The 22437-nt window shown below is 42.8% G+C and overlaps 2 protein-coding genes across 2 annotated transcripts in view; one reads left to right on the forward strand and one right to left on the reverse strand.

Annotated features, from left to right (window-relative positions):
- NUDT6 (nudix hydrolase 6) overlaps positions 1–22437 on the reverse strand; it is a 102533-nt gene that overhangs the window by 57012 nt on the left and 23084 nt on the right. The gene's annotated exons all lie outside the window — the stretch shown is intronic.
- Positions 12051–22437, forward strand: part of SPATA5 (spermatogenesis associated 5) — a 460802-nt gene continuing 450415 nt past the window's right edge. The window contains exon 1 of the mRNA XM_033938624.1: positions 12051–12164. Coding sequence (XP_033794515.1) covers positions 12098–12164 — 67 coding nt within the window. The 5' untranslated portion in view covers positions 12051–12097. The remainder of the gene's footprint in view (positions 12165–22437) is intronic.

Raw genomic sequence — 22437 nt, forward strand, 5'->3', positions numbered from 1 at the left:
AGTATTGCGTTCAATTCTGGTCTCCTTATCTCAAGAAAGATATAGCGGCATTAGAAAAGGTTCAAAAAAGAGCAACCAAGATGAGAAAGGGGATGGAACTCCTCTCATATGAGGAAAGACTTAAAAGGTTAGTTCTTTTCAGCTTGGAAAAGAGATGCTGAGGACAGATATGATTAAAGTCTACAAAATCCTGAGTGAAGTAGAATGGGTACAAGTGGATCGATTTTTCACTCCGTCAAAAATTACAAAGACTAAGGGACACTCGATGAAGTTACAGGGAAATACTTTTAAAACCAATAGGAGGAAATTTTTTTCATTCAGAGAATAGTTAAGTTCTGGAACGCATTGCCAGTAGATAGCGTAGCTGGTTTTAAGAAGGGTTTGGACAATTTCCCGGAGGAAAAGTTAATAGTCTGGTATTGAGAAAGACATGGGGGAAGCCACTGATTGCCCTGGATTGGTAGCATGGAATGTTGCTGCTCCTTGGGTTTTGGCCATGTACATGGCTACTGGGCTTGATGGACCTTTGGTCTGACCCAGTAAGGCTATTTTTATGTTCTTATCACATTCTATCTTTCATCTTCGGGTCCTACACCATTATTGAACTATAAACAATCAATAGGGATTTTAGTAAAATTGCATCCAATACTTTACTGAACAAATCTCCGTTAAATCTAGAATCTAAATCTCTTTCATTACAAGAACAAACAGTTATCTGGAATGAAAGACTTAAATCATCTTTGGGTGAATGCGTACCTTTGATAGTTAGTGAATAAGTACAAAAGACTCACCCAAGAACTACTTTGTCTGAAGAGACAGATAAAAGAAGCAGAACGCAAATGGCATCGCGATCGCTCCCAGAATACACTGCTTTCTTATAAGACAACAGCTATTGCTTGCAAGAAATCCAATTACTCTCAAAAAAATTAAGAGAGAACCAAATACCGTGGTATTATATAAAATATTTAAATCTCTAACAACGTATCACATGACAAAACCTAAAAATAATGAAATGCCATTTGCACAAAATGTAATGGAATATTATCAAAATAAAATTAATACAATAAAACAGACAATTCCTGGCACCACATCAAAGAAGTCCAACATACTTGACTCAGATGAAGATTTAAGAGTAAGAAGCAGTATGGCGAATTTTAACAAACCATCTCTGGACCATCTGTCTAGAATTATATTGAGCCTTAATATGACTATGGCTCCATCAGATCCAATTCCATCTACATTACTCAAGAAGTCTCGTACATGGCTACTTCCTTTTATATAACAAATGAAAGTGAATAGTCTTCAAACAGGTAGGTTTACAGAAGAATGGAAATATTGAGGCCAAAATTCAAGAACATATCATCAAAAAGTCCGATAGCTAATCTTCCAATTTTGTCAAAAATTATAGAAGCAATTATACATATGTAATTACAAGATTTCGTGACCAAAATGAATGTACCTCATCCTCATTAGACAGGGTTTTACCATCATCATAGTACAGAGATTACCTTAATTGAAATTACTTCCTTTATTCCCAGGGCTTTTGATCATTTCAAAAAGGTTCTGATTATATCATTAGATCTGCCATCAGCTTTTGACAAAGTCAGTCATTCGTTACTACTACTGTAGTTTGATTACAAGAGATAGGTATTAAGGAGATGGTTTGGTTCATACTTGGATAAACGTCCAACTAGAGTAATAACAGGAGATTTGAAATCTGTACCTTTTAGTTCAAATATTGGTCTTCCTCAAGGATCAATATTATCACCGATCTTATTTAACATCTTCCTTGCTCCACTTCTTACTCTAGCTCAATCGCGTGGTTTTACGATGTTCGTATACGCTGATGATATTTAAATTCTTTATACTATGGACTCTGATTCTCCTCTGAAATCACATCTGATTCTCCTCTGAAATCACATCTGTTAATTAGAATCTGATACACATAGCAAATTGGCTTACTGAAAATAAACTTAAAATTAACCCAGAGAAATCGACACAAAGTTAAGGGAACAGAAACCCCACATAAAATCCAACAAAGAAAGAACAAGGGTCATCAATTGGATCCTTTCAACAAAAGGACATCACGTTCATAAGACGTTTTATACATGTGTTTCCGTATTTATTTTGAATTTATAGAAATAAAAGATTGTCTCAAGGTTGACATATTCTATCCCACTCCCCACTTGTTCTAACATGAGAACATAAGCAGTGCCTCTGCTGGGTCAGACCAGAAGTCCATCGTGCCCAGCAGTCCGCTCACACGGCGGCCCATCAGGTCCAAGACCTGCATAGTAATCCTCTATCTATACCCTTTTATCCCCTTTTCCTTCATGAAATTGTCTAATCCCTTCTTGAACCCCAATACCGTACTCTGTCCTATCACACCCTCTGGAAGCGCATTCCACGTGTCCACCACCTTTTGGGTGAATAAGAACTTCCTAGCATTGGTTCTGAATCCGTGCCCTCTCGTTCTTGTAGTTTTTGAAAGTTTGAAGAATCAGTCCCTCTCCACTTTCCTTGTTAGATGGGAAGGGAAGACATAGAGAAGTAAATCTATTTTGAGAAGAAAGCAGAAAAATGGAAGAAAGTTGAATGTTAAAAGTTAATGCCAAAGATCGATGTAGGGCAGAAAGTTGAAGAAGAGAAAAACAGTTAAAGGATAAGAAGGCCCTGGAAACACAGTTAAGAGCACAGACAGAAGGAAGTGCAGCCAGAGACTGGGAAAAAATGGTTTGAAAAGCAAAACCACCAGACAACGAAGGTAGGGGAAATTATTTTATTTTCAATTTAGTGATTGAATTGTGTCAGTTTTGAGAATTTACATCTGCTGTCTACATTTTGCACTGGGGTTATACTGCATGCATAGTCTTACATCTTAGGGCTTCGTTTGTATATATTAGAACTTTTAGTTTGTGGTCCTGTATTTGCATAGGGCTATCTGTGTTCAGGTACGAATGACTGTTGAGAAGCATACAGTGTGCTTTGTGTGGTTAACTATTATATGTTGTTAATCTAATATAATAAAACGGTAAGCCGCGCATGCGCACTTCCTAAGCGTGGGTCCGTTTTCTGAGAGCTGTAGCTAGGAAGTGCGTATGCGCGGCTCACCCCCTGCCCTCTCCGTCGTCTCCCGGCTCCAGCGGCGTCACAGTTTTCAAAGAGGCGCCGGATTGTTTCAACGCCGAACCACCAGTCGTTAAAGCTTCTGGCGCTGACTCCCGACGGTGGAGGAGAGGCAAGGTAGAAGAAGATTTCCGCCGCCCCCCCCTTCCCTTACCGTGGCCCCAACTGGCGATTTAAGCAGCGTGTCACATGCTGCTTCGGGCCCTTCTACTACCCTGATTTGCTCCGGATGTGCCAGAGTAAATCAGGCCAGTAGAAGGGCCCAAAGCAGCGTGTGAAGACTGGTGGACACGCTGCTTGAATCGCCATGTGTACTCGGACCCGCGGGAAGGGAAGGGAAAGGGGGGGCCGCCGGCAAAGGACTCGGGCCCGCGTTTGTAGTCGCAACTGTGGGAAGTGAAAGGGGGTAGAGGAAACAATAATGCTGCTGCACAGAGAGCTGGTGTGGGGGGAGGGAAATGGAGGGGGAGGGAATGCTGCTTTGCACACACAGACAGAGGGAGGAAGGGAGACAGAAAGACAAGAAGAAAGACACAGCGGCAGGTGCACAGGGAACTGGTATGGGGGGAGGGAAATGGAGGGGGAGGAAATGCTGCTTTGGACAGACAGACAGAGGAAGGAAGGGAGACAGAAAGACAAGAAGAAAGACACAGGTGCAGGGAGATATACAAACAGACAAAGAGGGCCAGGGACAGAGACAGACAGAAAGAAAGACAGCGGGAGTCGTGTCAGGAGGGGTGCGGGATGCCGCAGAGGGAACTTTTCCAATGGGTGCAACTGGGCGGCTGTCGGGAACCTCTGATCAGGGGCAGAGCAAGGTAACTGTATCATAGGGATAAGAAGGAGGAGGGGGGGGGAGAAAAAGGAAGGGACGCCTACTGCTGGACAGGGGGAGAAGGAAAGAGGTGCTGATGGACAGGGGGTGGGTGAAGAAAAAGGAACGGAGGCCTAATGTTGGACAGGGGGAGAAGGAAAGAGGTGCTGATGGACAGGGGGTGGGTGAAGAAAAAGGAACGGAGGCCTAATGTTGGACAGGGGGAGAAGGAAAGAGGTGCTGATGGACAGGGGGTGGGTGAAGAAAAAGGAACGGAGGCCTAATGTTGGACAGGGGGAGAAGGAAGGTGCTGCTGGACAGGGGGCAGCTAAAACAAAGGGAGAAGGGCTGCTGCTGCATAAGGAGAGCTGTGAAGGGGTGGTGGTGGACACAGGAGAGGTAAAAGGAAGGGAGAATGGACAGGGGGAGCAGGCAAGGGGTGGTGATGGACAGCCAAGGAAAAAGAAAGACAGAAAGAAAGAAAGCGGCTAAGGAGAGAGAGAGAAAAAAAGAAATAAAGAGAGAGACACACACATATATTCTAGCACCCGTTAATGTAACGGGCTATAAGACTAGTAAGATTATATTGTGTGTATATAGGAAAAATGAATGGAAAAAATTGTATTACAATTAGTACTATTATGGGGGTGGGGTCTGGGGGCGTTCCGTTGCCTCTGCCTAGAATGACTATTTGAATAAAGTTGGGATTAAGTATGGTAACATCTATGAGGTGAAAATAACCAGGTGAATGGCTGGAATGGCATCTCAGGACGAGGAAGGATCTATACTTCTACTAAGACTAAGTGTCTTAATAAAAAATTCAGCCTGCGACTTAGCCTGTGTTTTAGATTTCAGGCCCTTATGTAATTGAGTTTGACACCCCGTGTTAACACATTCAACAGGCCGCCAAAACCTGTCATTTCTTTCTCTGCAACATCGCTAAAATCCGGACTTTCCATTCAGAGCCCAACGCTAAGACCCTTATCCACGCTAGACTACTGCAACTTGCTTCTCACAGGTGTTCCGCTAAACCATCTCTCTCCCCTTCAACCTGTTCAGAATGCGGCTGCATGCCTCGTATTCCGCCAGGGTCATTATGCTCACATGACCCCTCTCTTCAAATCACTTCATTGGCTTCCTGTTTCCACCTACAGCTCAAACTCCTCTTATTGACTTACAAGTGCCTTCGCTCTGCAGCTCCTCAGTATCTCTCCAATCTCTCCCTATACTCCATCCCTCCATCCTCTAAGCTGTCTCTTATCTGTACCGCCCAGGCCCCATCTTGGTGGGGTGCCAGCACACATCCTCCTCTCTATCTCCCTGCTCTTTCTCCACCCTCCACTACTTTGCACACTCGCCCCCTTCCCTCCCCAGCACTTAGTTAACGTTCCCGGCGTGAGCAGCAGCGCCAAACTGCTGCTCACACCATCATCAGCTCTTCCTCTGGTGTTATTTCCTGGACCCATGCCTAGAAAGTAACGTCAGAGGAAGAGCCAAAGCTGTCATAATGACTTATAGATTGCACGCTCTTTTGAACAGGGATTGTCTCTTGTGGGTTTAATGTACAGCACTGCGTGTGTCTGTCTGTGCTATAGAAATGATAGGTACAGTATAATCTCGTTATAACGGACTCGCTTATAACAGAACCTCACCTATAGCGGATGAGGTCCGCTGGTCCTGGCCGTGCGCTATTATAAACATACAGAAAATCATCGCATATAGCGGACTCGCATATAACAGACTTTCGGATATAATGGACAACCAATTTGGTCCCCAGATCCGCTTTTAACTGTAGTTTCCTTTGGCTATAATGGACACGAAGGCTCCGCCTACAAGGCGCGTGGCGTGCCGGTGATATAGTATCAAAATGCAGACCAGAAGAAAATGACAGAGTATTTTTCTTTGCAGGACAGTGTGACATAATGCTTTAGAACATCTTTTAGGGCCTGTTTACAAAGCCGCGTGGTAACGGCCCCGAAGCCCATAGAGATTTAAAGGGCTTCGGGGCTGTTACCGTGCGGCTTTGTTAATCAGGCCCTTAGTGTTCTGGTTTTGCAATCATTTCGTGCCATAGCAGTGTTTTGCTGAGTTTTGTTATTGATGTTGCTGATACGCTTGTGCAGTGACTGTTGTTCATTGATTGAACGTTGTTTCAAGTTGACCTAAATAAAGTTTTTAAAAAAATGCAACTCTAGAATTATTCCAAAGGGACATGAGTGGGCCTTCAGCAACAGAGATCTCAGCCGCTGCGTCTAATAGTTGAAAAGCATGTTGCGTTGCACTCAGCAAAGAATACTTTCTCAAGTGTCTAGGTATCGACACTGTAAGGAAGCAAGAAATGTGTAGTGGTGCACATAAAAAGCATTCCATTTCAAACCATGCTGGTTGATCTTGTGGATAAGAGTCAACAATCCAGTGAGCTCCGTATTTGGCTAAGGATGCGATGTAATAATAATAAAAATCAGGTAAATTTAAGCCACCTTTAATTTTAGAGGCCTTCAGCTTGGCAAGAGCGATACGAGGTTTTTTCTTGTTCCAAATAAATTCAGAAATTTTCATATTAAGCCAATGGAAGAGCGGTTTATGGCAGAGAAGGGGAAGCATGGATAGAATATAATTAATTTGTGGGGCTAAGGTCATTTTAATGGAGGCTATTCTACCCCACCAGGACAGATAAAGCGGGAATAAAATCCCTTTGGAATAATTCTAAAATTCAAAATAAGGGTAGATCCCTTTCATGGAAGAAGTGGCAGCGGGCGGGTGTGTGGTTTGTTCATCAATTGATTTCCTCTACTTCATTTATCCCATTTGATACTTTTTGTTCTGTAAACTCACTCTCATCCTCTGTATATCCTCAATGGCTTATACTTACTGGAATATTATCTAATGTGCAAATGCACCCTGACTTTATGACCTCTCAACAAACTATTCGGCACTGGTCTACTTTGGCTTTACTGAAAGGTAAGGCGATATCTCTTTTTTATAGTATCTTAAGAGATCATACCTTCACCTTCACACCTCAATCCATGAACCATTGGGGCTCTATTCTAAAGACCACGCTTTCTGAAATAGATTGGGAACTCTTCTGGTCATCTACAAATCGTCCTCTATTATCCTCAAGAGTTTCGCAATCGATGTTCTTTGTTATGTGGAATGCAGTATGGACTCCATTTTGAATGTGGAAAGCGAAACTGAAACAAGATCCTACTTGTTGGAACTGTTTGAAAGAGCCTGGAACTCTTGATCACATGCTTCTTCACTGCACTATGGTTCATTCCTTTTGGATTTGTATCTGGGACACCATAAAATCTATTACCAAATGTTCAGAAGATATCTCCATAGATATTATAATCCTTCGTTCTCAACACCCTTGTTTTGCATTATCTAACTGTCCTCCTAAACTTATTGACACCATGTTTGTGACAGCTCTTATGCTCATTTTGAAAAATTGGAAGTCACCCGCACTATTAGACTACACCTTCTGGTGGAACTCCTTGAGCATGTACCACAAATTCGAATCATATGCATATGAAAAGAACATGATATTCTACAAATTTGATGCGAAATAAATCACCTTGGTCATTCTTAGATTCATATGTTCATTCTACCTTGTAGACACTTTTGCCTCTCTCTCTTTTTCTCTCTCTCTTTCTTCATCTCTCTTTTTTCTTTTTATTTCATCCTCTTTGCTTCTCTATCCTCTCTATTTCTTTTCTTAGCAGTTTCAAATACTCTGAACTCTTCTTACTAATCTATTATATGCAAATGACTGCAATTATGATTTCTTTTGTTCTACATCACTATTTCTTATTCAATTTTTATGTATTTGAACTGCTTTCTGTATATTACTTATAATATTCAATAAAATTATTGAACTTAAAAAAATGCAACTCTGGATAGAACAGACTGATTTTCCAGGTCCCTTCAAGTCTGATATAGCCTTTGTGTGAAACGTGGCCACGTCAGGTACTTTTGGGTTTCTTGGTCTGCTCTTGTGCTTTGCTTTTTAAAAAAAATTATAGTGCAGAAATTGTGCCGTGTGGACGGCTTCTATGGTCCCTATTCTCCCATCCAAGTGCTAATCAAATTTTGTTTTCTCTGCAGCCAAGGTTACCATCTCTGTTATTAGCCCTATATGAATCCGTGTAGGAACAAATTACAGCACTTCATCCTTTCAACTCTGAAACAATGCCTGCCTTTGTTTCCAGTCCCTTCCGTGATCTCACTGCCATGAGAGGTTTAGCTAGCAAATGTCCAAATGAACACAGCTGTTTTAGCTGCTTCTTTCAGTTTTGGTTGTCCCTGCTCTTTTTATTAAAAAGAGCAAAACAATGTGAACAGCAGAATAATGTATTAGGAAGCATCTCTGTTTATTAAGAAACCCATTTTAGTGTCTTTTTTAGTTCTACAGTACTCCCGCGAATCTTGAAAAACCGCGAATACGGTTTTTCATGGGGCAGACTGGAGAGGGCAGTGGGAGAGGCAGGAGAGAGCAACCGGAGCGCTGGCGAGTGAAGGAAATCACTCGCTGTATACTCCGACCGCCTCTTCATGCACTAAAGTCGGGCCTTACCTGCGTGTCGAAGCAGCTCCTGATTGGTGAGGCCCGACTTTAGTGCAGGAAGAGGCGGTCGGAGTATACAGCGAGTGATTTCCTTCACTCGCCGGCGCTCTGGCTGCTGTCTCCTGCCTCTCCAGCTGTTCTCTTCTGGTCATTTGTAAAGACCCAACACTAAGGATTTGGTCTGATGCAAAGAAGAGTGTTCGATCTGTTTTCTAATGTGGAGAGGGGGAGCGTTAAGGCGGAAGAGGGGAGCATTAAGGATTTCAATGGACCAAATCCTTAACGCTCCCCCTCTCCACATTAGAAAACAGTTCGAACACTCTTCTTTGCATCAGACCAAATCCTTAACTCTCCCCTCCCCCCCCTCAACACGGCCCACCTTTCTTTACTCTTTCCCCCTCCTCCCCCCTTCCAAGATCCCTGCCCCCTCCCTCTCATAATATGCATGTTCCCCCCTCTCATAAATTCAATTGTACTCTCTTACAGTACATACCGTATGTGCTCTGTATTAGCCCTTCCTGCACCTAAATTGTCAATGTAAACTAGTTTGACCCTTCGATTGCCTTGTTATGTTCTTCTTTTTTCAATCGCACTGTATGTAATTCAACTATTTGTTGTGAACCGCCTAGAACTCCCTGGGTATGGCGGTATACAAAAATAAATGATTATTATTGTTATTAACTGAAATCTTAACCAACTTAAGTGGGAAAAAAATGTAATAGGGAGAGTGTAAAAGGAAGGAGATGCAAGGGGAGGGGAGATGGAGATTTCATATTAAAATGTTAATTACTGCACACATTTATGCCTATGAAAAACTTGATAAACCGCCAGGCTCTATCAGATCTGGGCAGTTTAAAGCATAAATAAAAGATGGAATTTGAACAGGACTTAAAATAATTTGACGAAAATCTTTTTCCGCAATTTAAAAACACCATTCTATGTCATACTGAACATTATCCCAGGACAAGCAGGCATGATATTCTCACATGTGGGTGACGTCATCTACGGAGCCCCAGCGCGGACAGCTTTTCAAGCAAACTTGATTGAAGTTTCAAGTTTGCTACACTGCACCACGCATGTGCATGCCTTCTTGCCCACTAGAGGGCGTATCTCCACCTCGTGGTCCTCAGTTCAGTTTTTTCCGCAGAGCCAGAAGCCCTGTGGAAATTGTGCTCTCTCTTTTTTTTGCCTTCTGTCACCCACAATAACTGACCACTAAATCTTAACTCTGTTAGTACTACTCAATCTGTAACTTTGTAATCATTGTAAACCGCATAGAACTTCACGGTCCTGCAGTATATAAACTGCTATTATTATTATTATTATATACCCAGATGTTACTAAAACAACGCAGGAGCGTAGGAAGGTGTTTCTTTCCTATAGACAAGAAGTCCTGGAATTAGGTGCAACTTTTAGGTTATCTTATCCTTGTAAATGCTTTATAAGATTTGCTGGGTTGAAATATATATTTTATGAACCAGATCAACTGAAAGCCTTTATAGACTTCAAAAAGATCACCAAGGTATAGGATGATGGGACTTAATTAGATATAGCTGTATTGTGTTAAGGTCTTTAAACCTTTAGTTGATTTTCCTCGTTGAATTCCTTAGATTTAGAGCTTTTTGGCCCCCCTACCCCTTTATTGGTGGTCTAAGGAAGATGGGGTTTCGTGAATTTTGTTTGACTATTTTCTTGTTTTTAGATTTCTTTTCTGTAGCAGGTGGATATTTGTGTACATTAGTTGGAAAATTCAATAAATAAAAAGAAGATGGAAAAGAACTCTATCAATATACAGGAAAAATCCATCCACTCAACCAAGACACAATCATACTATCTTCATGCAAATACACTGTTCCCCAAGACACAAATGGCAATCAGACCAAACTACATGTCTTTAAGTCCCCAAAATCTAAATACAGTATCAAAAGCTTGCTTAAAATAGCAATATTTTAAGAGAGTCTTTTTTGTGTGTGATTTGTTTTATTTTGAATATTTGGGTATTTGAGAAAGACGCATTTTGAATGCAAGCAGCATCTTTCTCACTGCTCACCACATATTAGATTCTCTACTTATTCACCCTTATAGGACCCTCAGGGACCCCTGAAGAAGACTTTTTGTCGAAACGCGGACCGTGTTGGGTCCTGCGCCCCTAGTGGACTAGGTCCTTTAAGGTTTTTATGTGGATTACTTTATTTTTATGTGGATGATTTTACCTTATGTGGATGGTTTTAGTGTACTTTGGAAACTTTGACATTTACAAATAAAGTCCTTTTAAGGAACATCATCACTCCACAGAGTTTCTTTTGCTTTCTCCTGCAAGGCCTCCCTTTTCCTCCTATCTAAGCTTGAATCCTTTGTCTCACTGCTGTATTTCCTGGTCACCTCTACAACCTTTGCCCTCATGTGTCAGAAAATGTATAACCTCTCTCTGCTACCTGTTGCCAAGCTCTGTCCTTATTGGTCTCATCTCCCCACCCTCCAGGCTTATGGTTGTTCCCTGAGGATCCTTTGTCTCGGGGGTCAGTCACGCTTTTCCTTCCCGCTGAAACCCATGTGGCTCTATCCCCAAACAAAGGACTAGTCTTTTCACCTTAAGCTACCCGACCACACATAAGAATAATTCTGCATTTCATCTCTGGAACTTGGAAAACCTTACTGTCTAACTATTCTCTCACCTCTGCCCACAAAGCCTCTGTTCAAATTTTCACCTTCATCCTTAGCTGCAATATTCAGAAGTCCACTGACTGAGTACATCCACTATATTTATATTTCAGAAAATTATAAGGACTTCCCAGGTGTGTGTTGGTGTGCTAAGGTTTAACTTTCTGGAGAGTATAACATACAGTATGTCTACTTAGAGAGTCCTGGACTTGATTATAGTTCAGTGCTCAACTTTAATGCCATCAATTGCTGTAAGGTTTGTTTGTAAAATAGGGATAAAACAGAGACTTACAAAGATGAGGTACGAGAAGACAGTTTATATAGTTGTGGAAATTATCTTCATTTTAAAGAACGTTTTTCTAGTTTCTTGTTCGTGACCCCATGTCTCTAACCACTGCAGTTGCTAAAGGAGATATCTTGTTAAATCTGCCTTTGAAGATTATAATTGAAAATATCAATCACTTCTTTGACAACATCCTACAATCCCCACATTTCATTTCTGACACAGGACAGCATCAGCTACAGCAGTAACAGATGTTCAGGCCATGAGTGGCTCAGACCATTTAATGGCTATAAACACTTTACAAATGTTTTATAAACACTGCCTCAGCAAAAGAGGGGTTTTTTCTCCCAAACATAATTTGCAAAATGTTTTTCTTTAAAGGAAACTCCAGATTTCCTCAGAATGCCTTATCTTCCACTATCTCAGCGATTGATATACAGCAGCTGTTTGTGTTACAACATCAATCCTCGCAAAGAAACCTTTTTGTTTACTCCTGCCCAACTTTCAAGCTTTCAGGCACAGCAAAACAGAAAATGCTTCCCATGCCAATAGCAAAAAGTCAAAAGGTAGAGGAAGGCTGAATGAGGACTCCTACCCCTTGAAATGTACATAACAGCATGGAAGTGGCCCATAGAGCCTACAGGGATAAATGGACAGAAATGATGGAATACAAGGCCCCAGTCTGCTGGCTACTGCTCTTATCACTGCATTCTTGGGTATGTTTTAGTTGTTATGTTGCCAGTTGTCAGAGATTTGCAATTTGTTTCATGCTTATATGTCTTCTCCTCTCATCCATCCAAGTGTACCATCTCCTCTCTCTCTTCCCCGTCCTCTTCCTGTCCCCTCCATCCATGTGCACCATCTCTTCTTTTCCCCATCCCTCCATCCATGTGAACCATCTCTTCCCTCTCTTCTTTCTCCATCCATCCATCCAAGTGCACAATCTCTTCTTTCTCTTCTCTTCCCCTCCTATCCATGTGTACTATCTCCTCTCTCTTCCCCCTCCTCTTCCTCTCCCCTCCATCCATGTGCACCATCTCTCCCCTCTCTTCTTTCCCCATCCCTCCATCCAAGTGCACAATCTCTTCTTTCTCTTCTCTTCCTCCTATCTACGTGTACTATCTCCTCTCTCTCTTCCATCCTCTTCCTCTCCCCTCCATCCATATGCACCATCAGTTCCCTCTCTTCTTTTCCACATCCCTCCTTCCATATGCACTATTTCCTTCCCCTCCCCTCTATCCTTGTGTCCCCTGTTTCTCTCCTTTTTGCCCCTCCCATTCAGCATTTCTCCCTTCTTCCTCCCTCTCTCCTCACCTAGTTCTTAAGCCCCCCCTCACCTCATAAACTACAATGAGATCACCAACGCATGAGCAATTCTCTTGCACTACCTGCGGCCTTCTCTGCACAGTTCCTTTTTTGTGGCCCATCAACTAGAAACAGAAAGTTGCTTCACAGTGGTGGTGGACCGAGGAAGAACAGTGCAGAGAAGGACCCCCGCAGATGAGGAGAATTGGGGCTGCGCAAGCACCCTCCTTGCAGTTTTTGAGGTGAGGGGGGCCTTAGAACTTGGCAGGGAACTATGAGCCTCACAAGAGGTTCTATTGCTAATTTTTTTTTGGGGGGGAGGTCATGACGCGCCCCCTCCCCCCTGTTCCAATGCCTATGTTTAGCACTACTTATATGGATAACTATCCTATTGAGGAAGTCTGTGGGCAAAGTCAGAGATTATTCAGTTATCAGCTATATTCAGTACTTCAACTTGGAAAACCATCCAGATAAGTTAGAAAAAGTATCCCAAGTGATATGCGGAAAGCGATTCAATATCGTTTCTATCTGGAAGTGCTGCCAGTTTACCCCTCCGCTAAGCCAAGGGAACCTGTCACCAGGAGTGGGATCCCTAGGATAGTAGACTTGGGGGTGGGTCAGTGGAGTGGGCAGACCTGATGGGCTATGGCCCTTATCTGCCATCATCTTCTATGTTTCTATATCTAGATATGCAGATTTTTTTTTTGTCTGAGGTGACTGCCATAAAAATGCTGCCTGTTGCTGGCTGACACTGGGAGGGGGAAGCGGGAAATACTACTACTACTATTAATTATTTCTATAGTGCTACCAGATATTCCTCTTTCTTATTACTAGCTCTGTGCTTCTGATCATAGAAAGGATCTTCCTACAGTCAATTGTATAATGGAGATGTCTGACATGACCTCTCTTCCTACCATGCATGATCCTCACAACTTCGGGGTCATCTTTGACTCCTCTCTCTCTTTCTCTGCACAAATCCAACAGATTGCCAAAGCCTAACGTTTCTGTCTCTATAATAACACTAAAATCCAACCTTTCCTTTCTGACCACACTACCAAAACCCTTAACCACGCTCTTATCACCTCTCATCTAGATTACTGCAACTTGCTTCTTACGGGTCTTCTACTAAACCATCACTCTCCCCTTCAATCCATTCAAAATTCTGCGGCACAACTTATATTCCGCCATCGTCACTTTAGCCCCCTCCTCAAGTCACGTCATTGGATCCCTATCCATTTCCGCATACAGGTCAAACTCTGCAGCTCCTCAGTATCTCTCTTCTCTTATCTCTCCTTGTACTCCTCCCCGGGAACTCCGTTCATCAGGTTTATTGTTTATTGGGAAATCAATTCAGAGCGGTTTGCATGAGCTTCTGTAAAAGGTGTTACAATACATGAGTTTCTGTAGAGGTGTTAAAATAGAGTTATTAATACCAGCATAATTATGGCATAGTCAATCAATCATTCTACTTATGTTACTGGCACATCAATCGTCCTACTTATATGTATTTGTTCATATCAAATCAATCGTCCTACCTATCTTCACATCTAATATTAGGTTTGCTATTGTAGCTAAACACACAATATTTATACACCTCATATGGAGTTTGGCCTATTCAACTAAATATAGTTTATATTTAAATCTTTTTTATTAACAAGAAAGAACCACAAAAACATTAGCAATAACACAATCAAGAAGTTTACAATCAGATCTACCTACCATGGAGGACTGCACTCTGATATCCTCCATTGCCCCACCAAACTGTCCCCCCCTCCCCCGGAAAACCCAACCCACCCTCCCCCCCATCCCCAAACAGTCAAACAACCAACAAATAGAGACATAGTGAAGGTTATACAGGTGGATTGTTAAATAGCTGAAGTCGATTTAAGATGCGACGACGACTTCCCCGGAGTCAAAATGTTCAAATAAGGAGTCCAAAAATTGACAAAATCTCTGCTTCTTCTGCGAGAGGAATAATCCAGCTTGGCCTTCAGGCCCATCAGTTCCTGCAGTTTGTTTCTCCAGTACCAAAAGGAGGGGGATCTTCAGCCAACCAATAATTCAAAATACACTTTTCCCCCAAAATGTAACATTTACTCAAAAGCAGTTTCTCTGCTGAAGTATACACAGAGAGCAGAGAAAACTGAGCAAACAGCATATAAAAAGGATGGATTTGGTCCAGAGAAAAAGGCTAGTAAAATGGTGTGTGGTCTTTGTCATAAGGCGTATGGGGACAGACTTAAAGATCTCAATCTGTATACTTTGGAGGAAAGGCGGGAGAGGGGAGATATGACAGAGATGTTTAAATACCTAGTAATGTAAATGTGCATTAGTTGAGTCTCTTTCATTTGAAAGGAAACTCTGGAATGAGAGGGCATAGGATGAAGTTAAGAGGTGATAGGCTCCAGAGTAATCTAAGCAAATACTTTTTTACAGAAAGGATGGTAGATGTGTAGAACAATCTCCTGGAAGAGGTGGTGGAGGCAGAGACTGTGTCTGAATTCAAGAGGGCCTGGGATAGGCACGTGGGATCTCTCGAAGAGAGAAAGAGATAATGGTTACTGCAGATGGGCCATTTGGCCTTTATCTACCGTCATGTTTCTATGAAGTACAGATATAAGAATGGGTACCTGCAAAACCCCCTGCAGATAGGAAGTTAGGTCCTCTCAAAAACCCTGAATACACTCACAAAGCCAGAGGCCATGAAAATAAGAGTTCACTTCAATAATGCACTTTTTACATAACTGAGTATCCACACATCCCATTTGATAAGCCTGACTTTGGGAAACATACGCTCTCAATAGGGTTCTATAATGACATTCACGGAGCTCAGCATTATGTACAAGAACAGGAGTTCGTTTAAGAGCTCCAAGTAAAAGATCCGCTCTAAGTTCTTTCCTCAAATCATGATGCCAGGCCCCCAGTATGGAAGAGAAATCACGGGAGGGACTGAGGTCAGTGAGCTAACTATGAAAATAGGAAACCGAGTTCTTGGCCCCAGGATCTGCCATCAGAAAATGGATCCCAAAATCCTGAGATAAAGAGCTCGCGGATAGAGAGCCCACATAATGCTGCAACTTACAATGGGCATAAAAGAGTCCAGGATGTGATACGCCCCTAGGCAACAGCTCATCACATGAATTGAGCGCTCCATCATCCCGCAAGATGTGCAAAAGATGCTCAACTCCCCCAGCCCACCACCTACCAAAAATAGAAGGAGCTACCTCAGGGGGAAAGAGAGATTTCCTACCAGAGGTAATAGGACACTAACATGGGAATCCTGATTCCATAAAGGAAGCAACCACTGCCACACCACCCAAAGAGGTCTAAATAAAACATTACCTCTGCACTGTTGGGGCAACTCTGCCAGCCAGGCATGGAAGAGATAAAGGAGGTGAATGGGATAAAAATAATCCCACTCCATAGTTATATCAGCATACAATGTAGTACCCAATATCCAATCCCGGACATGATGTAGGAGACATGCCTGGATATAGATAACAATATTCGGCACTGAGCCCAAGGCCCCCCCCCCCCAACAAAACTTAGATAACAATGAATATAAAGCTCTAACATCTTTCTGTAAGAGACACAAAGGAAGGGTCTGGAGAACACAAAGCCATTTAGGGAATAAGACCATCCTAAAGAGATGCACCATCCCCATCAGAGAAAGCGTCAGATCCCGCCATACTGGTATCTGAAAGCAAATGGTCAACGTTCAGGCGATAAAGCTGCTGAACATCCATAGATAATCTAATCCCCAAATATCGAAAAGAGGACCACACCCATTTCAATGGGAAATCCCACCCCCAGGACCTCCGAAGCCGCTCAGAAGAAACTAACGCCTCTGACTTCCCCAAGTTCAAAGCATAACCAGAAAAATCACCATATTTACATAAGCTTTCCAGTAAAGTGGGTTAGTCAGAAAGACCAAGAGGTCATCAGCGAACGCTACTACTTTAAAATGAGTAGCTCCCAAATGTAAGCCGCTGATGTCTACATTAGATTGCAACCCTCTGATCAAGGGGTCTAAGGAAAGCACAAATAACAATGGCGACAAAGGGCATCCTTGCCGAGTGCCCCATTCGAATCACAAAAGGGGTCGAAAAACCCCCATTCACCAAAATCTGCACCACTGGATCACTATACAGTACCCGAATAGCGTTAAAAAAGAAGGGACCCACCCCATAAGCTCAAAGCACAGCAACAGGTACCCTCGCACGGTCAAAGGCCTTTTCAGCGTCAAAGCTAATAAGTAAGGAGGGGGCCCCGTCCGCACAAGCCTTCTTCAAGGCCAACAAAATCCGTCATAGGTTCTTAGATACCAGGTGATCACGCACAAATCTCACCTGCTGTTCCGACACCAAAGAGGGCAGGACCCGGGCTAGGCAATTAGCAAGAACATTAGCCAAAAGTTTAGCCTCATAATTCAATAAGGAAATTGGCCTATACGATTCTGGTAAAGACAAATCCCTTCCCGGTTTTGGAAGAACAACAATCTACGCAAGATTCAAATACCAGGGTAGGAAGCCCTTAGCCACACTTAAATTGAATACTGCCGCCAACACGAGAGCAAACTCATCCACGAGGAGCTTGTACAACTCTCCCCTGTACCCATCTGGTCCCGGTGCTTTTCCCATAGGACTCGCCCGAATCATCCATTCCACATCCTCAGCAGAAACAGATTGCTCCAACATGTCCGTTTCACGAGGAGACAGTCAAGGTAAATCCATACTATACAATTATACTTACTTATCTAGAACCCCAGGCCCCGGAGGATCATACAAAGCAGCAAAATAATTCCACAACGTATCACCAACGGGAGCGTGCTGACATCATCAACCAAGATGGCCACTTGAACACCGGGCTCCGCGCTCCTCACCATTCTAACAGCCAAAATTTGCATCCTACCTGGTAGTTGGCGGTTTTCCTTAGCTCCCCCTTCTCGGCACTAGTGCGATGCATCGGCTCATACTCGGGATGGCCCAAGCGGGGAAACACACCATTAAGGATTACGCGTATCAAACGCGTGCGGGAGATGGCCCAAAATCAGCTTGATCTATTTATATCCCAATGTGTTTTTCTTATCAAGTTCCTGATTGGGGGGAGAGGGATGGGTCTAGCCAACTGTCTCCTCTATGTTGTTTTATTGGCTAAAGTAGTCTATGAAGAGGATGGTCTTTATCCCTTTCTTGAACTTTCTGGTTTCTTTTTCTAGTTTTAGTTCCTTTGTGAGGGGATTCCACCAGCTTGGAGCCATCACGACTCTTCTCTACTGCCAACTCCAGACTCCATCCCTTCTATCTTGCTGCACCATATGCCCGGAACAGACTGCCTGAGCTAGTACGTCAACCTCCATCTCTGGCAGTATTGAAATCTAGGCTAAAAGCCCACTTTTTCAAGGTTACATTACATTACATTACATTACATTAGTGATTTTTATTCCGCTTGTACCTTGCGGTTCAAAGCGGATTACATAAGAAGAGAACTGGACATTTCCAGGATGGTACATGACAATAGAGAATACAGTTTGAGGATAGAGACTTAATAACAGAATGATAGTAAAGACTTAATAACATCGGAAGATGTTTTGGACGGCAGTGTTTTGGTTTCTTGGGGGATGGGGTGAGGGAGGTTAGGCAGATTGTATATGCTTTTTGAACAGCAGTGTTTTGATTTCTTTACGGAATGTCTTGAGGTCTGATGTTGTGGTTAACAATCTGGTGATGGAAGGTTCGAGTTTTGCAGCATGTGTTGCCAGGAGGCTATCATAAAGCTTTTTGCGGTAAGTACCCTTGAGTGGTGGGTATGTGAATGATGTCAGTTTTCTTCTTGTTCTGGTTACTTTTAACTCCTAGCGCCTACTCATTTGTAAAGTACTCAAGTCTGTTTTATCATTCCCTCTGTAAGAAATTCCTGATCCCCTGTTTGTCGGTTGTAATTAGACTGTAAGCTCTATTGAGCAGGGATTGTCACTTACATGCGAACGTCTAGCTGGACTATAGAAATGATAAGTAGTAGTCGTAATAGAGAGGCTTCCAACCAGGTCCTCATTCACCCTGCAGCAGACAAAAACTCAGAACTAACAGAAGACTGAACTCTCACCCATCAACGTAACATTAACATATCCTCGTTTCTCATGCACGGATGAGATTCCTGAAATAATTTCAACATCCAATTCCTTCACTTTGTTCATTCATCCTCTATGTCACAACATACAAAGAATATTTGCAACCTTGAGGCCCTAATTAGTTGTTTTGAATCCAAATGTATGTTTAAGCAAATGATATCCAGCTGTCGATCCTTTGAGCTGGGGATCTGACATTGTTTAGCAAGCTTTCTAAAAGCTAAATGAAATCCTGTGGGTGGAAAAGTCTCCCTGACCAGGACCAAATTCACCTATTAGAGGTGAATTTGGCTCTTAAGAATGAGGTTAAGAGTCTTGGGGTGATACAGACTCTTCTCTGTCTTTAGAAGTTGAAGTGAAAGCTGGATTTTATTTTTTTTTTATTTAAAAAATTTCGATACCGTCTAAAGCAGTGTCCTGCAATCTTTCTCAAGCCGCAGCACACTAAACGTATTGGCCGCGGCTTGAGGCATCCTGAAGTGTGCGGATGTAACTGTGATGATATCTTGCACATGCATGATGTCATCACGTCAATTTCTGCCCATGCACGAAGGCCATCCAGACGGGCTCTGAGATGCCAATGGGGGTGGGGTAGGGTGCTGGAGAGAAGGAGAGGAGCTGGTGCTGGCTGATTGCCGCGAGAGGCACATCCTGTAGGCAGTCAGCCAGCATCTCTCCTCCTCCCGTGTGCTGTGGCATACCTGAAATCTCCGGAGGCACACTAGTGCGCCACGACACACAGTTTGCGATACACTGGTCTAAAGCCTAAACGGTTTACAAAATCTTACATACATAAGTTTTAAAACAAAATAAAAAACAAATACACTTCTCCATCCCTATTCGCGGTTTTGGCGATTGCGGTTTTGAATATTTGCGATTTTTTTTTTGCCTGGGCTCCCCTACAGAATCACTTGGAGGCAGCCTGTATCGACCAGAACCAGCCACGGGACTTGGATCAGGGCGCAGAGGAGGAGGCGATCGGAGGTGAGCAGGAGCAGAGCCCTCAGCTGTAGACGCAGCTCCAGTGGCAACTTCATGCGTGGACCTTACCTGGTAGTCTAGCGGTGATGTGGGGCAGGTGCGATCTTCTTACACTCCTACCCCATGCAGAGCCTTGCTGTGCACCCATGCCGCGAGTTCCCGTGTTTTGTGCTAGTGGAAACCCAGCCCCCTGACGACGCAGAAGCGAAACGGATCTCCCGCTGAGGCGTTTGCAGTATTGAAGAAAATGACTGTGGATCTACAAAAAGTATCCTGTTCCAGCTTGATTGGATGACTACCTGTTTTTGATTGGTCTTCATGCTTCAATTTTGACAAGTTGTGGCATGGACTGTGTGTTCTTTTCTTTTTTTCCTGCTGGAACTTATGGCCTGTTTTACAAAGCCGCACTAGTGGCTGCAGCGCGGTATTGGCCCCGAAGCCCATAGAGATTTAAAGGGCTTCGGGGCTGTTGCTTTGTGGCTTTGTAAAAGAGGCCTTTAGACTGTCTACTTCATACTTATCTACACTTCTCATAAAGAGCAATTTTTCAAGTTTATTAACATTTTGATATACCGACCATCATAAGTATCTGGTCGGTTTACAATAATAAAAAGTAAGAAATTAATTAAAATATTACAGTTGCCTGCTGTGGATTGGGAAGGGGATTCGAGGGCTCACTCTTTTTACAGCTTAGCTCTGTTATGATGAGTGCCTTGATGGACTTGAGGCCTTTTTCTCCTTCACTGGGTTTTACAGCAATTTTGCTTCCCTCTCACCAGTAGAAGGAGATTCATTTAGTAGTGTTTTTAGTAATTGAAATCACTCATTATTATAGTGTTGTCCATTTCTCCAGCTTTCCTAATCTCTGAAAACATTTCTTCATCCGTCTGCTCATTTTGTCCCGGGGGACGGTAGTATAACCCCACCTTTATATTCCTTCCCTTCCCACATGGAATTTCTATGCATAAGGATTCCACACTGCTAACTATGCTATGCAGAATGTTTATTTGATTTAATTCAATTCCCTCTTTAACATATAGCGTAACCCCCCCTCCAATATGATCCACTCTATCCTTGCGATATAATTTGTACCCAGGTAACACAGTGTCCCATTGATTGTCCTCCTTCCACCAGGTCTCCGAGATACCTATTTTAGCTATTTCATCATTCAGTGCTATAAACTCTAACTCTCCTATTTTATTTTTTAGACATCTAGCATTTGCATACAGACACTTCAAATTGTGTTTTTTCCTTGCAACTACAGGCTGCCGAGAAGACAGGGAAAATGTGAGTCTTTTACTCTGCCTTCCTCTTAAACCCTCCTGGCTTTCATTCACCATTATTGGAATCTCTCTACCGGGACTCCCTAAATATTACATTACATTACATTAGTGATTTCTGTTCCGCCGTTACCTTGCGGTTCAAGGCGGATTACATAAAGGATCTATCTGGCCATTTCCAGAGGAATTATAGAATAGATAGATTGGTTCGTAGAGATGAGGTGGTTCTTGTGGCATTAGGTTGTTTTAGAGAGTAGAGATGCTTTAGGTTGGTTTCAATTGTTGGGAATCAGGGTATGGTTTTTATTTCTTTTCTAAATGTTCTGTAGTCGGGTCGTTATCAGCAAAGTAGAGAGTTGGTGGTCTAATCTCGCTGCTTGTGTGGCCAGGAGGCCATTGTACAGTTTTTTCCATTTGACTTCTCTGATTGGGGGGGTATGTGAATGGAGCGTGGATTCTCCTCTGTTTAGTTGAGGTGGTTTGGATTAGGCGGTTGTTTAGGTATGTTGGGCTGATGCCGTCCATGGTTTTAAATAGAAGATAGTAGAACTTGAATTGTTTTCTTGCTTGAATTGGTAGCCAGTGTGATTGGAGGAATGCCTCGGAGATGTGGTAATGTTTCCTCAGTGAGTAGATGAGTCTCAGGGCTGTGTTCTGGACTGTTTTGTGAGGCAGGGGAGATAGAGAATGTTGCAGTAGTCTAGGAGACCCAGCATTAGGGCCTGGACTAGGATCCAGAATTGTGCTTTGTTGAAGAATTTTCGCACTTGTCTTAAGTTTCTCATGATTGTGAAGGATTTCTGTATTATTTTATTGATTTGTGGTTGCATGGTACAGCTCCTGTCAATCGTCATTCCTAGTAGTTTTAGGGTGAGTTGCATGGGGAATGTGGTTGAGTTGACTACTAGGTTTGTTATGGAAGGGGTCTTATCATTTTCTAGGAGAATGAATTTTGTTTTGTCTGGGTTTAGTTTCAGTTTGTGGTCTTTCATCCAAGTTGTTATTGTTTCTAATGTTTTGTGTATAATGTCTGTCATGGAGGGTTTTGGTTGGTGAAAAGAGAGAAGAATGGTGATGTCTGCATAGCTGTAGGAGATTATGTTTGATTTATCTAGACAGGTGCCAAGGGACGCGATGTAGAGGTTGAAGAGTGTGGGGGATAAAGGGGATCCCTGAGGTACTCCACAGGGGTTAGACCAGGGTTCTGACTTTTCGTTGCTTGATTTTACTCTGTAGGATCTGGTCTTTAAGAATCCTTGGAACCATGCGTGTACTTTGTCTGAAGAATGTTATGGT

This window comes from Geotrypetes seraphini, chromosome 1 (genome assembly GCF_902459505.1).
Source record: "Geotrypetes seraphini chromosome 1, aGeoSer1.1, whole genome shotgun sequence".
NCBI classification, from domain to species: domain Eukaryota; kingdom Metazoa; phylum Chordata; class Amphibia; order Gymnophiona; family Dermophiidae; genus Geotrypetes; species Geotrypetes seraphini.